This window comes from Mastigoproctus giganteus, chromosome 10, assembly GCF_048544385.1.
Source record: "Mastigoproctus giganteus isolate SK-2022 chromosome 10, ASM4854438v1, whole genome shotgun sequence".
In the NCBI taxonomy this organism is placed as follows: Eukaryota; Metazoa; Arthropoda; class Arachnida; order Uropygi; family Thelyphonidae; genus Mastigoproctus; species Mastigoproctus giganteus.
In genome coordinates, this window is record NC_143584.1 from 180,528,775 (window position 1) to 180,545,853 (window position 17,079).

Genomic DNA, 17,079 nt, shown 5'->3' on the forward strand with positions numbered 1-17,079 from the left:
CCTTCTCTGTACTCGTTCCAGCAGCTCTACATCCTTCCTGAAATGAGGCCTCCAGGCCTGTATACAGTACTGTAGGTGTGGCCTGACCATTGCCTTATACAAGGGAATAATCACCTCCTTATCCCTGCTAGAAAAATTCCTATATATCATTGACAATACACCATGAGCTACTCTTGCAGCTCGTCTGCACTGCTCAGAGAACTTCATATCTGCCTGCACCACCACCCCCAGGTCCCTTTCATTCTCTACCACTGTCAGTGTAGTACCACAGAGTTGATACGTTGCTCTGGGGTTGCTGTTTCCCATATGTAGTACTTTACATTTGTCAATGTTAAACTTCATTTGCCACCTCGAAGCCCATCTGCTCAACCTTTCCAAATCCTGTTGCAGCAGCATAGTGTCAGTAGTGTCCTTGACAACCCTGCCAACTTCGTATCGTCTGCAAACTTGGACATTAAGCCTGATATACCATCATCAATATCATTTATAAATACAGAAAACAATAAAGGCCCCAATACTGAACCCTGAGGGACTCCACTAATAACATTAGTCCACGATGAGCAGTGTCCATTGATTACCACTCTCTGTCTTCTTCCCCTCAACCACCCCTTTATCCATAGCAGCAACTTGCCTCCAATGCCACACTGCTCCAATTTGTGCAGCAGTCTTCCATGTGCAACAGTATCAAAAGCCTTTCTAAGATCCAAGTATATAATATCAAAGTTATTCCCTGCATCCAGTTCTTTTGTGACTGCATCATAGTATCCAATCAAATTGGTCAGGCAAGACTTCCCCTTAACAAAACCATGCTGTGTCCTAGCTATAACTGAAGTCTTGTCTAGATGATCCTGCAGTGCTTCTTTCACCAGTGCCTCCATTAATTTTCCGGGAACAGAAGTTAAACTCACAGGTCTATAATTACTTGTGTCAGCCTTTGATCCCCCTTTGTGAATTGGGGTCACATTTGCACATCTCCAGTCAATGGGTACCTCCCCTGAGTCCAAGGAAGCTCTCATAATTATGGCTAAGGGTTTGCTTACCTCCTTTGCTGCCTCCTTTAATATAACTGGATAGATCCCATCCACCCCAGGTGCCTTTCTTGTGTTTATCTTCAACAATTTCTCCTCCACTTTGCTCTCAGTTATTACAAGATTCTCTAGCTTACTGCTAGAGTTGAATACACCTCTGGCATTCCCCTCGCTGAATAACTCCTCATGTGTGAATGTCGATGCAAAATATTCATTTAGTTTGTTAGCTACCCGAGCAGGGTCATCAACAGTTGACCCATCGATCTCAAGTGGACCAATCTGATTCATCCCCTTCCTTCTAGAGTTTACATAAGTAAAGAACTCTTTGCTGTTTTTCTTCGCATCCCTTGCCAAGGATCTCTCGTAATCTGCCTTCGCCTGCCTAACCTCCTTTGTAACTTGGTTACAGATCAACTTGTATCTATCATAGGCATCCGTGTCACGTGTTAATTTGTATGTATCCCATGCATTTTTCTTCTCTGCCATATGCCTCATTAGTTCATCTGACAACCATTTAGGCCTAAACCTTGAACAATATTTCTTAGTTGGTATGTAAAGCCTAGTAGCTTCCACAATAAGTTCTTTGAATGCTTCCCATTTTGAATTTGCTGTTGGCAATATCATCAGTTGATCCCACTGTATAGAATTTAAATACTGTCTCAGTCCATTGTAGTCGCCTTTACGAAAGCAATACCCCTTCCCTTTACCCCTAATGGTAGTTACCTCTTTGAGTAACTCCCACTTCAGCACACTGTGATCACTGCCACCAAGTGGTTCATTTATCTGCAGATTCTTAATGCATGAAGAATCACTACTGATAATCAAATCAAGAGTATTACTCCCTCTAGTTGCCTCCCGAACATGCTGATGTAGAAAACAATCATCCAATAAATCCACAAAAGCCTTGCTACTGTGTGAGTGACCAGCCCCCAAATTCCAGTCAATATCTGGGAAATTAAAATCCCCCATTATAAGACTCTCTGATTTACTGGCCCACTCTATTTCTCCGAACAGTTTCTTATTATACTCATCAGAGTCATTAGGCCTATAGCACACTCCTACTCTCAATTTTGATCTCCCAATGCTTATGTCACACCAAACTGACTCGACACTGCACTGTCCAGCGATGTCGACTGGCTTCACTTCCTTGGATTTTATGTGTTTTTTAACTAATAGCATAACCCCTCCTCCCTTCCTATCCTGTCTATCCTTTCTGTAGACATTGTACTCCCCAAATTCCAGTTCTGCATTTCTTATATCTGTGTGACACCACGTCTCTGAAATCCCCACAATATCTGCCTTTGATGTTTTGAGCAATACCTCAAATTCATCAAATTTATTTACTAAACTCCTAGCATTGGTGTACACACAAGTATACATGCACCTGTTCTTTTTCTTAGCTACCCTAACACAACCCATGTGTTTACTTGTACCCCAATGATTCCCAGCAGTCTCTGAAATATCCTGCATCTTATTTTCCAGGCTGCGGCTCATTCCAATAGAAGCAGTGCAAGAATCACTTTCACCTCTGCCAGTGGCTACTGTTAATCTATTAGTCCTTGTATCCCCCCAATCTAGCAGTTTTCCGACCCACCTAACATTGCCTCGATAGCATCAGCAAACATTCTTGCACCCTTTCTATTTAAGTGTATCCCATCCCTGTAGAGTTTGAGCCACTCAGGCTCAAACCTGTAGGGTTTGAGCCTGAGTGGCTTAATGTCAGAGATCTATCTCTCAACGATTGAGCAGATACATTTGACACCTTTTCGAACCCGTATCACATACTATGGGAGGTATTTAGATGATGTTCTAGTTATTACCGATAGTAATACTATCCAAGACATTTTACATTCGTTTAATAATATTCATTCTAGACTCAAATTTACATTGGACAGGGAGGATACGGATACAAAGTCGTTAAACTTTCTAAATTTCACGCTTACCCGGGACTTGAATAAAATACAATTTAGCATCTATCGAAAACCTACAAACACCGGTATGCTTCTACATTATAATAGCTATCACCCGTTCACCTACAAAAGATCGATTATCTTTAATCAATTTCTTAATGCCTATAAATATTCAACTGGAATCTGCTTTGGACTCAGAAATACAAATATTAACTAGCAGATTCTTAAACAGGGGTTATTCCATTACCACAATAAACTGAATTAGGGTACAAGCTAAGGATAGGATACAAAATACTACACACCAATCAACAAAAGTAATATCAAAAAATACTTTATTTCTGTCCCATATGTTGAACAGTGGCACAAACAACTTAACAGATTCTTTAAAGATACCGAATTTAAAATTGTAGCTAGGCCAATACGGAAGTTACACACTATACTGAACAATCGCTCGGTTCTTTCAGCGTTCGCAACACAAATTAATGATCTGGTATACAACATTTCTTGCGGTGATTGCGACTCGTCTTATCAGGGTTCGACCCGATTTTCTCTTAATATTCGTGTAAATCAACATGAAGCCTCAGTTCGTGCTTCTCGTTCAGCAGCGTCAGAATTAGCCTTTGATGCCATTAACGAAAAACATACTTTTTTATTTAACGAAGCCAAAATACTTAACATTCACCGTAATTATACGCGACTATTAATTGCAGAAACCGTTGAAATTAAATTACACCAGAATTCTGTTAATGTTTGGCGGCCATATTTGATCTCTGATGCGTGGACCTTTACACGCATGCACGAAGACAAATAATCCCTATTTAAGTACCAGGTTTAACCCGATTCGGTCATTTTCATTCCTGTGATCACGACATACGGTCGAAAAGCGTTGTCAGCTTAAGGAAGGAAAATCGTTTTGAATATTTTCGTTAGATTCTTTTAATTGCGATAATTTGATTTTTAATTGTTTTATATTGATTTGAATTGTGTTAAATTGATTATTTAATTATTTATATTTTACTCTAATGTACCGGTAAGTTGTCGATTTTTTTCGTTTTTTCCATTTTAATTTCTGGAGGGTATCATACGGAAGTGTTTTACGCACTATATTGAGGTAAACTCCTCTTATTATTTTACTAATATTATTATCAACGTAGAACATATTGAGTAGTACAGCTCTGATTCATACTATCTATATTTGTACTATTAATAGTTCAGTGTACCAAATTATAACAGCCATTTGAAATGAGTATCACCTTCTTTCACTGTGCATTAACATTTTTCAGCATACTTGAGGCAATCTTGGGTGAAAGTTGTGCTGGTTTGTTTGAACATATTTTTCATCATTATATTGCATCTTTTAAAATGTAAAGATTTGCTCAAGTACCCATTTCATTCTTAATTTATTAATTTGCCCATAATCTTTACATATAGCTTATTACAGTTAACTTTAGTGACTTTTCTGAAATGGGCTACCCAATTGGAATTCTTTTCAGATATGAAACGGCTTTGTGTTGATTACAGTTGGCCTCTTGTGGTTCAGTATATTATTTAAATGAGTTATAAAAAGCCTTCATTTGGGCAAACTAAGGTAAATGAAAACTTCGTTGAAAAATGCATTAATCTCATATTGCAAACCAAGTCACTATGACTTTCCTCAGTCTTACACTTCAAATAAACAGCACTGCTCCTTAAGAAGGAGTGAATTGCTATTTTCAGTGCCGACCGGGCTAGCCGAGTGGGTAAAGTACCTGCCCGGCAACCCAAAGGTCGCGGGTTCGATTCCCGCCTCGGGCTTGGATCAAAGTACTGTAAAAACCTTGGGAGGTGCAATATGGCCACAGAAGCCGATGCGCCAACAACTACCAAAATCAAATCAAATCAAATCAAGCTATTTTCAATGCAGATCCTGATGGCCATTTCAGTGACTGCCTCTTCATCAGTGGACAAAGAATCGCCATCAGTGAACTAACAACCCATTGATGAAATTTTTCCCCGATATATAAGATAGAAAAAGGTACTTAATACCTCATCTTATATACTGTGGAAAAAGTTACTTAATATTCAAAACTGAAGTAAGTTTAGAGAGAAGACTTGAGGAATGCCAGAACTGTGAATTAGCAAATGCATCAGTTTTGTAATGCGAAAAGTTGCCTTGAGTTGTCCCTGCCACAGTATATTTTGCATTTCAAGTAAATGGCACTGCTAAACCAAAGAGAAGTATATTGCTATATACACTCAGTGATCACTGAATTATGACCATCTCCCTAATACTATGTTGGACCACCGTTCACATGAATAACAGCTACTATTTGCTTAGGCATTGACTCTGCTGAATGTCTGAAGATATCCTTTGGGGCCTTGCAAGGTATTCCACAGTGTCAGAATAGATGATGGTTGCATGTCCGTACACCTCACTTCCTGTTCCAAAACATCCAACAGGTGTTCAATTAGATCAGAGGTTCCCAAACTTTCTCAGTTCATGGCACCCTTAGTGTCTTTGCTGGCACCCATTGCAGGTTCAATGACATGGTACATATCATCTTGGAAGATCTCATTTCTGTCTGGGAAAAAATGCAACTTGAATGGTGAGATTGGCAAAAGGATGACCATACGAGGAAAGATTATGTTGGCTGCAGAGTTTGGCATCCAGACACTTCAGAGGTGACCTGATTGAGGTATACAAGATTCTGAGAGGGACTAGGAAAATGAATGAAGATGGAATTCTCACTGTTATAAAGAATTCCAGAACTAGGGGTCATAAATTCAAATTACAGGGGAAGAGGTTTAGATTAGATTGTAGGAAATTTTCTTTTAGCCAGCGAATGATTGATTGCTGGAACAAGTTGTCCTCGCAAGTAGTTGAGGCTGACAGTTTGAATAAATTCCAAGGTCAACTGGATAGTAACCTATGTGAGGCAGGAAGTATATAATTTGTATTTTTTTTATCTTGTTTTTTTTTTTTTTTTTTTCTGCTAGTGCAGCAAAATCCTGTGGCTTCCTTACACTATATGCAAATACTATTGCTATTACTATGGCATAGTGTACATGTTCTCCTAAGAGCTGCCCATAGACCTCATCAGTGAAATGTTGGTCCATACCCACCAGGGATCCTAATTCTTGCCAGAAAAACATGCCCCATTTTAAGCAAACTGCCTGGATAGTGGGCAATGTGCATGACTGGTCCATGGACTCATGTTGCTTGCACTACACACACACACACAAAGGCGTCCATCACCATGTTGCACCAGATATTTGACTCATCCGACCAGTACACTCATTTCCACTCCTCCAGTATCCAACCAGCATGTTGTTGACACCATAGCATTCGCCATTGATGATGAGGATAGAGTGTCTCTTGAGTCATCTACTGTAAAATCCTATATGTCTGAGTGTGCAATGCATCATCATTTGGGATATTGTTCTTGCATTCCCCATATTGTATTGCAATGTCAGCTGTAACACAATCACCTGCTGTTAAGCCTATATAGTATGTCGCACTCTTCACTCACCACAAACATCCACCTTGCATAATCCTTATCAGTCTGTTAGCAGGCAGGAGGTGTTTTCACTTGTTCAACACCATTGCTTTCTTTGTACATCTTAACCACAATGGTCTGTGAAGAACCAACAAGATGTGCCATTTCTTATATGGAAGTACCAACACATAATTTCCCACATTCATGCCCTTTTCCATGACCACCAAATATGGAGGATGCGTAAAGGACAGGGAATGACCACCGCATATCCCCAGAGAAATATGGCCTTAGTTGCCAATGCTCCTAAAAACCAAATAACAACATCATGCCCTTTTGAAACTCTGAAATATCTTTATTATGTCTCATAACTGCTACTTTATCATTTTTACTTGCACAACCAGATGCAAATTACCACTGCTCCTAGCCTAGAAGCTGTTTGGCTTTTTATATTGCGAGGTATGCAGCATAGTCCATTACGTATGAGGTGGTCATAATTCAGTTAACATTGAGTATATTTTTTAATGTATGCCATTACCCAGATGATCATTTTAGAGATTATTTTCCCTTCTTTAGTGGGATTTAGATTCATTCTCTGATATGATGATACAAAAGTTGGGTGATACAGATGATACAAAGGTTGGCAGGGTTGTTAATGACAGTATGCTACTGCAACAAGATCTAGAAAAGTTGGGCAGATGGACTGAAAAATGGCAACTGAAGTTTAATGCAAAGTACTTACTGCATATGAGTAGCAGTCCTTGAAGTTGTCACAGACATTCTCTCAGATATGCCAGACAAGCTGTACTTGCTGCCTGGGAGTCTAAAACACTGATGGAACTGATATTCGGGTGACACCCAAGTCAAGTGGACCCAATTTCGACGAAGTCCGGATGGTCTGTGACAGCCAAATCCCTGCTTGCACCTTCACGATGGTGGGACTGTTAGTAATCCTGGGTATAACCCCCATGCACAAGCACACTGTGGGTGACCACCCAGGTGTGAACCAACGTAAGCAGGGGTCAAAGTGTGGCTCCCACACCACATGGAGGAATGCCACCCCTCTGTGTTACCAGGCAATACTAGGTGGTAGATGAAAGGTGCAATACCACCACCACTTTGCTTATTGGAGGCTTGAAGTGGTGGAACCCATGTTTAGTCTCCAGAGCTAAGTTCCAGCCAACACTTCCCCATCTCTTCCATCATCCAGTATGATTGATGATTTTTGAGGTTATGATGGACATCATGGCAAGATCCAATTGTCCTTACATTTTGAGGCTACAGCTCTAAAACGATGTTTGCAGGCCGGCTGCTAGTTAGTACACTGGACCAAACCTATTTGGTAACTCTTTAGGAGGCTTCCAGATCAACTAGTGTATAATCTTGCTACTTCCACTCTGCCAGATAGTGACTGGAGGGAATCCAAGTAGTGTGTATGCAGGGAGCATTGTTGAGGCCACATAATGTCAAGGATCTGGGTATATTCTTACCATGTGTATGCGATATCCAAAAAAATCCCTTACTTCATATAGCATGTCCCCTCCCCCCAATTTTTCTCACTATTGAATACACCATGAATGGTCAAACTTCTAGAGCAAGCTTATCTGTGAAAAGATCTAAACCTCCCAAACACTGCCTAGTTCATTTCCACTTGCAGTCTGCCAAACCTCATGCACTTTTCCTGACAGAATCTCAGTTGCCCAAATTATACGCTGTATGATTCCCGTTTGCCTCAAAAGTGGTACTTGTGCATATGTGCGTTCCAGTATTTCCTGTCAGAGACTTGGTCATTTGGAATCTCCTCTTTTCGATCTTCTCTGGCTTAAAATCTCTCTACCTCAGTGTGTCAAATTCATCTGTTGTCTCTACTGTTCTCCCAACTCCACTAATCACTTGGAGCTCTTTAACTTCCTCTCTTTGCAACTTGACTTTTTCCAGTCCAACTTTCCTAAGAGTGAGGTAATTTCCTTGGTGATTTTAAAGTTCACATCTCCAGCTGGCTTCCGTTTTCTAGTCACACCAATCCAGCTGGTCAAGATGCTGAGGCTTTTGCAATTACTAATGACCTTGCACAGATTGTTCATTTACCTACAAGAATACTGGACAATCCTAACCATACAGCCAACACGCTTGATCTTTTTCTCACAAACAACCCTTCTAAGTACATGGTCGAAGTGAGTGGTCCTTTAGGCACCTCAGATCACAACTTGGTGATTGTCTCTGCTCCAATGGATCCTTTATCTCATGGCTATTCCCAACCTTATGTTGTTTGGCATTACAAGAATGCAAAATGGGATGACCTGCGAGATTTCTTTTCCTCGGTCAGATTACTGTTTCAAAACTTCTGATATTAACGTTTGCTCAGATCATGTCAGTGAAATTATTCTTGTAGGAATGGAATCCTTTATCCCAAACTCCACTTTAAAATCTCGTCCCTTATCTAAACTTAGTTTTCCAATAAATGTGCTATGGCTGTTCAAGAGAAGAATGTTGCTTATCGTAATTAGCTTCTTTCCAATTTTTCAGTTTCATTTTCTGCCTACACCAAAGCTCACAACAATTGTAAAGCAGTTATTAATCAGTCCAAACTAGATTTTGAACAGGCTAAGAGTAGAAAACTTGCTTCTTGCCCGAATGGTAGCCGAGCATTCTAGTTTCTTACCAAAGCTAATGGCCACAACTTTTGCCCATCTTTGCTCCCACCTCTGTCAAAACCAGATGGTTCTGTTGTCACTTCAGCCAAAGATAAAGCTGACCAGCTAGCGTCTCATATTTCTTCCAACGCATGTATTAATGATCTTGGTAAATTACCTTCCACCATTCCCAACATCAACATACTCCATTCAATGCCTCCTGTGGTCTTCCGTCAAAAAGATTTGTCAGAAAGATTTTGAACAATTTTGATGTTAAGAAAGTTATAGGTTTTGATGGTATTTTTCCACTTGTTCTTAAAACCTGTGCTCCTGAACTTACTCCTATTCTTTGCCGCCTTTTTTCACTTTCTTATTCCAAAGGTGTTTTTCCTTCTGCTTGGAAATTTGCTCATATCCAGCCAGTTCCTAAAAAGGGTGACAAATCCCTCCCGTCCAGTTATTGTCCCATTGCAATTACTTCTATTCTTTCTAAAGTAATAGAGAAATCAATTAACCACCAATTCTTAAACTACCTAGAAACTTTCCGTCTGATCAACGATTGCCAGTATGAATTCCATCAGTGTCGATCCACTGGTCTGGCTTATGTTACCAATTTATGGATAAATTCAGTGGAAAAGCTCGGTGAAACACAAGCATTTGCTCTTGACATCTCAAAGACTTTTAATCATGTTTGGTATAAATGTCTTCTAAACAAGCTTCCATCTTAAGGTTTGCCAACTGTTTTTTGTAATTGGTTATCCAGTTTTCTCTCTGATCGCTCACTGTGGCTGATGGTAAGATGGCTCTTTGTATTCAAACTTCTCCACCAATGCTGGTGTACCCCAAGGTTCAGTTCTTTCCCCCACTCTTTTCCTCTTGTATATTAATGACCTTCTTCCATTGATTGGAAATCCTATCCATAATTTTTCCGATGATAGCACATTGCATTCCACTTTCCATTTTGAAAAACCTTGCCCTGCTCAATCAGCTTCAAATTCTCGAATATCTGCTACCAATTTCTTAAATGCCAATCTCCAGGTAATTCTCGAGTGGGGCATAGACAGCTTAGTTGATTTCAATCGTTCTAAAACTCAGTCTTGTCTTATATCTCGCAAAAAGGATTCTTCTGCTTCTATGCTTATCTTTGGTGACACTCCGATTTCTAGGCAAGATGATATATCTCTGTTGGAAATTACCCTGACTTCTAATCTCTCTTGGCACAAGCACATTACAAATATTGCTTCCTCTGCATCTAAAAAACTTGGTTTTCTCTTTCGCTCTCGGTGTTACTTTTCTTCCAAACAGCTGTTCACTCTGTACAAATTGCAAATCTACCCTACAGTGGAATATTGTTCCCACATCTGGGGCGGTGCTCCCAAAACCTCGCTCAAGCTTTTAGATTCCATTCAGAAGAGGGCAGTTAGGTTAATTAATGACTCATCTCTAACAGAGTCTCTCCACTTGCTTTCTCATAGACATACTGTTTCTGCTGCATGCCTTTTCTACAGATACTTCCATGGGCACTGTTGTATCTGAAATGGTGTCTATAATTCACGCTCTCTCTTTCAAAACAGTCCGAACAAGTGCTGCCACCAACCAACATCCATTTCCTATTCAACTTTTCATCTTCTTCGTTTATTCATTCAACTGCCGTTTTCTGGAACAAACTACCTTCATATATATTTCCTGAAAATTACAGTCTCCAGAAGTCTCAATTCTAATGTCAACAAATATCTTCTCTTGTCTTCTGAATCTCCAACCCAATCATGGTATTAAGTACTGTAGGTTCTAATAGCTCTCGTGTTTGGGGTTTTCATAAAATAGAAGAAAAAAAAGTAACTGCGGAGAAATGTAACAACTGTGTGGTGCTACACTCAGGGTGGTGGAGAATGAAAAAGGCCTGGAGGTAATTGTACAGTCAGATATGAAGTTTTCTGAGCAGTGCAGACAGGCTGCCAGAGCAGATCATGGGGTCTTGTCAATGATATACAGGAATTTTGCTAGCAGGGATAAAGAGGTGATTATCCCTTTGTGTAAGGCAATGGTAAGGCCCAACCTTGAGTACTGCATACAGGTCTGGAGGCCTCATTTTAGGAAGGATGTGGACTTGCTAGAATGAGTACAGAGAAGGGCAACAAGATTGGTGAGGGGAACAAAAGCAAATTGCAATGTGTGGAGACTAGGCACCTGTGAGGTGATCTGATTGAGGTGTATAAGGTTTTGAATGGTTTGAGCAAGCTCAATGCTGATGAGATTCTCCCTCTTTCCCAGGTTAGTCACCTGTGGGGTTATAAATTCAAATTGAGGAAAGGCAGTTGTAGAATAGATCTGCAGAAATTTGCATTTAGTCAGCGAGTGGTTGATTGCTGGAACAAACTTCTCTCTGTCATTGTGGAAGTGGTTTTGAAGCAAATGGTTGGGTGAAATGGGAAGGGTGTTTTTTTTTTTTTTTTTGACTGATGCTGTATAAGCTTTGCTTTCTTGCATCATATGCCTCTACTAATGCTATTTACTCCAGATAATGTCATACATTACAAATAAATAGTAACATACTTCTCATACTTCTACATGCTTCTCTGTAAATGGTAATATTATTTATTCAAAGTGCAAGGCAACTTGTAATTACTTGCTTCTAACTATCAGAAAAACGTGTTTCATTTTTTAGTGAACTTATTTTGTTTTTACCTATTTATACAAATGTGGCTTTTGCTAAGTCATGTATAATAATGTTTTTAAGCTCTCATATGTCTTGTTAATTCTTTGCTCTCAATTTACTTGAGTTGTTCAATGTAGTAATCCCTGCTAGTTTTTGTTTGGGCTTTATAACAGACTCCTGCTTACTTTTTGTCCTTTTCAACTACATGTGTGCAATTTTGGAAAGATATTTTTGAAATTTTCTTTGAATACTCCCAAAATATTTTTTTAAATAAGTGTTTTACCACATTTTGAGAAAAAGATGTGTAAAAAAAAAAAAAAAAAAAAATTAAAAGTGAAAACAGCTCTATCCTAAAAGCATTGGACTGTAGATCTTAAGTTCAAGCGTCCCCTTCAACACTTTCATTCAATCTGTAACAACAGGTCCTACCTATAATTGTGTAATTAAAAGAAGTCTCTATGATGTATATACATGATAAATATTTATTTTTTATGAATGTGTGTGTCTGCTTTTTTCTGCGTGCTTGCGTCCACACTGTTTATTTAAAAAGGTTCAACTTAACATATTCAAGCCATAAAACTAAATAAACTCCAGTTCGGACACCATTATATAGTAAATTTACTATTATGTTACATAAAATATCATGCTTTCAGTTGATTTTAATAGGCATTTCTTAAACAGGAGACCATTCAAATGAGCTTTTTTTGGCAAAAAAATCAGTCGATACAGGAAAACCAGTTGAACTGAAAAAAAAGTTTCTCCATTCAGTGACAAGTTTGTTATTGTTATTTGGTTTATAGGAGCATTAGCAACCAAGGCCATATTGCTTTGGGATATGCAGTGGTCATTCCCTGACCTTTCCGCATCCTCTGTATTTGGTGGTGATGGTCTCGAACCCCGGTCTAATCAAGAAGCATGTGCTACGCACTGCTGCTTCTTCCTGCCTGGCTATGGAGGCACCTTCAGTGACATGATTTGAACTTAACCTTTTTCCCTTGACAGTTTACTTACTACACTATGAAAAATTCTTGTGGTCAGGAAACTGTTTGAATGAGAAATTACCTAAATTAGGATCTGTATTTTCCATATATTTCAGTAGGCTTTCTGCTACTTAAATATACATAGAATATAAAAACATCAGGAAAAAATGGTTCAAGTAGTGCAAATATATTTTTTATAAATACTGATAGAAGCTGTTCATAAATAGTTGTTACTGACTTAAATTTTGTTGCTGTGGAAGTGGGTATTTCAAATAAATTCAAGGAAGAACTAAACAAATTCTTGGAGGGGATGGACAGGTGAGGTGGATAGGTTTTTTTTTTTTTTTGGATGATGCTGTATAAGTTTGCTTTCTTTCATCACTTGCCATTACTAATACTAAATTTATTCAAACTACCCATATATGTTGTGTAAGCAAGATTAAGGATGGCATCTACATTTACCGTATTTCCCCCTGTATAAGACGCACCTTTTTTCGAAAAATTTGGGGTCTAAAAACTGGGTGCGTCTTATACAGTGGTTGTAGATTTTTTTACTTGCATTTCCCACTTTTTCGCGCTCGTTGTCGTTGCGCTCATTGTTTCGCACTTGTTACCGGTATATCAGGTTATGTTTTGCCACATTCTTCCCAGAAATGGCTCAGAAAAGATTTTCGTACAGTGCTGAATTCAAGTAATGAGGAGTTGTATGAATTTTATGAGGAATAAAACTTGAGTTCAATAACTTTATGTAATACATTTTTTTTTTTTCAAATTTCAGGCCCCAAAATTAAGGTGCGTCTTATACATGGGGAAATACGGTAGCTTATATAACCCTTTTAAAGCCTTATACATATAAATTAGGTCACCATGCAGATGCCTATTTTACATTTTCCAGAGACTGCACTTTAGAAAACAAATATTTTTTTTTGTAAGTGTACCCTTTTGTTCCCTTTACTGATCTTGTTGCTCCACTCTGCACCCATTATAAGTCCATGGCCTTTCTATAATAAGTCTTTCAGACCTCTGTGCAGTCCAGAAGATGTGGTCTATCCATTGCCTTATTAGCATTAGTTTTAGTAGAGGCACATGATGCAAGAAAGCAAGCTTATATAGCATCAGCCAAAAAAAAAAAAAAAAAAAAAACTAAAGCAAGCTTATATAGCATCAGCCAAAAAAAAAAAAAAAAACTTTCTCATTTCACTGATCCATTCATTCCAAATGTTTGTCTAGTTCTGCCTTGAATTTATTTAAGCTATCAACTTCCACAACAACAGATGGAAGATTGTTCCAGCAATCAAACTACGTGCTGGCTAAAGGCAAACTTCCACACATTTATTCTACAACTGTCTTTCCTCATTTTGAATCTATGCCCCCTCAGGTTTGTAATCTGAGCAAGAGGAAGAATCCCATCAGTATTGAGCATGCTCAATCCATTCAGCCTTATACGCCTCAATCAGTTCACCTCGCAGGTGCCTAGTCTCCAGAAGCTGCAATTTACAGAACTCAAGCCTTTCTTCATAAGAGCACTCCTTTGTTCCCTTCACTATTCTTGCTCTTCTCTGTACTCATCCTAGCAACTCTACATCCTCCCTAAAATGAGGCTTCCAGACCTGTATGCAGTACTCAAGGTGTGGCCTGACCATTGCCTTATACAAGGGGATAATCATCTCCTTATCCCAGCTCGCAAAATTCCTGTATATCATTGACAAGACCCCATGACCTACTCTGGCAGCCTGTCTGCACTGCTCAGAAAACTTCATATCTGATTGCATAATTACCCCCTGGTCTCTTTGATTCTCCACTACCCTGAGTGTAACATCACCCAGTTGGTACATTTCTCTGGGGTTACTGCTAATCCATCCAGAGACATGTACATTTCTCTGGAGTTATATAACAGAATAATTACCTTCTCCTCCCTGCTGCCAAAATTCCTCTATATTATTGACAAAATCACCATGAGCTGTCCTGGAAGCCCATCTACATATCTCAGTGCAGTTGGGCTGCTATGACAACTCATTGGGTTTTGTCATTTGAGATGTTATTCTGGGATTACCGATACCCATTTGGTAGTACCTTGCATTTGTCAATGTTAAATTTCAATTGCCACTTCTTAGCCCATCTGCCTAATTTTTCTGGATCTCATTGCAGTAGCATACCCAGATTACTGTCATTAGCCATCATTCCAACTGTGGTATCACCTAGAACTTGGATATTAAGCATGATATGCCTTCATCAGTATTATCAATAAATATTGAAAATAAAATGGGCCAACACTGAATCCCTAGGGGACTACTAATAACATTAGTCCAAGAAAAACAGTGCCAATTGATAACCACCCTCTGTCTTTTCTTACTCAACCATCATTTTATTCATAGCATTAACTTCTCCCTAATGCTACACTGCTCCAATTTATATAGCAGCCTTTCATGTGGAGCAATATCAAAAGCTTTAATGAAATCTTTTGAACTAATTTATCATTTAGTTCAATTTCATCAGCTGTTAAATTTGAATTTCACAGAATTTTTTTGCCTTCAGCTTTTATAGCCAAAATTGGATAGTAGCTGACAGGTGTGATGTCCTCCTCTGATTTTCAGAGCTAGTTTTTCATTGCCATCCACTAAAACTGTGCCTACTATTGGTTAGAAAGACAGATAAGAGATGTCAGCACCTATTGGACAAACTGAAAGACAACTCACTGATATAGCTTCTTAAAAGAACATTTTCCTGTGTAATGTTTTTCAGTTGGCCATCTGCAGATGCTGTTGTCCTTCCATTGACGGTGACAGCACTTGGGCATTTGCTCTTTTGAAATGACTACATTTGTCCATGTAGCCATCCTGAAGTAACTAATAACATTTTTAATTGGATAACATTACCTATTAGGTGATTTATTATCCACAAAAAACTCAAGGCACTACTGTGACCAGTTTTGGAACTGTTTGTTTCCATTATCAGGCAACAGGCTTGCTGTTTGATGATGGAACTAAATGCTCTGCTAAGAAAATCACTTGTGAAATTTGCTTTTACAAACAAGTTGACCTGGCCAATTTGTGTATAAAGGCAGATTCTCTTCAGTTGTATTAGAAGATATAATTTATTATGTTCCACAAAAAAAAAAAAAAAAAATGCAGGGCATTTTATTTATCAAAAAGCACTATAAAATAACCACTATGGCACACAGTGATGATTAGATCTACTTGTCCATTTTGTTTGTCATATGTACATGTCTATACATACATATAATAAGTTTAAAATTTTTTAGGCTTAGAGTTGAATATATGGAAAGACAGTTAGCAAGTTTAACAGGATTAGTTCAGAAAGCATTATCTGGAGGACCAACAAGACCAACACAACAGCTACAACATATCCCTACACGAGACAGTGATCCTAGTAAAGATAAGCTAGGTTTGTATAGTGTAAAATTCTCTTAATATAACCTAACATTTTTGGTCTGCTTTACACCATGTTATTTGCATGTGTAACCACTTTAAGCCAGCCCTTTATCCAAAGAAATTAATTCACATAGATATCATTAATTATTTCCTGTAATAATTGATAAAGAGGTTGAAGATAACTTTAAAATTATTTATTTAACATTTCATCTCTCAATAAAGAGATATTTCATTGCACTAAATTTTCTCATTTTTGTGTACCATTGATGCAGACACAGCATGACCATATTGTTTTCTTGTTTGTTTAACCCTTTAAGTAGCACATAATTTTGAAATGAAATTAAGAATGCTCCAGACTGTTGCATGAATATTAATATTTTTTTATTTAAAAAGTGCAGTGCTTATTACAATATATCTTTTCTGATATTAGGTTGTAAAGATAAATTTTGTTTTATCATTCTAACATAACAAACATGTACAAGTAGTAGTATGCTGGTTGGTGATAACTGACTCATCAGCATCCTACTATATCTCTAATGCTTGTATTAACAGTGTGCTTTTTCATATCTTTAGGAAAAACACTTCATTTCATTCTTCATTTGATTTTTTATGATAAAAATACAGTATTTTGAACAGTCATGTCATGTGAAATGACATGAATGTTAATGGCATTTTTTCCAGTTTGTGCTATAGGATGTCATTTTTTCCAGTTTTATGATAGTTTGTGCTATAGGATATCAACTGCCAACTTTGTGTCACCATTTTACACTTTCTTATTCCACTAGTATTTTTCCTGCTTCATGGAAATATGGTCATAAATTTCCATGAACCAAAAATGGGAAACAGATCTTTGCTGTCTTATTACTGTTCAGTGACCATTACTTCAATTCTTTCTAAAGTAATGAAGACATCCATTAATATCCAACTTTGGGTAGATGTTTTGTGGATTTGATCATTATCCTAAAGCTTCCCTTCTGACTATTGATTGCTGTTATGAATTCTTGTCC

General features: G+C 38.2%; 1 protein-coding gene across 1 annotated transcript in view; it reads left to right on the top strand.

Moving 5' to 3' along the window:
- The window catches only part of LOC150079586 (uncharacterized), a 1,000,533-nt gene that overhangs the window by 700,873 nt on the left and 282,581 nt on the right, over window positions 1–17,079 (top strand). The window contains exon 11 of the mRNA XM_090383129.1: window positions 15,943–16,085. Within this exon, the coding sequence (XP_090239255.1) occupies window positions 15,943–16,085 (143 nt within the window). The remainder of the gene's footprint in view (window positions 1–15,942; window positions 16,086–17,079) is intronic.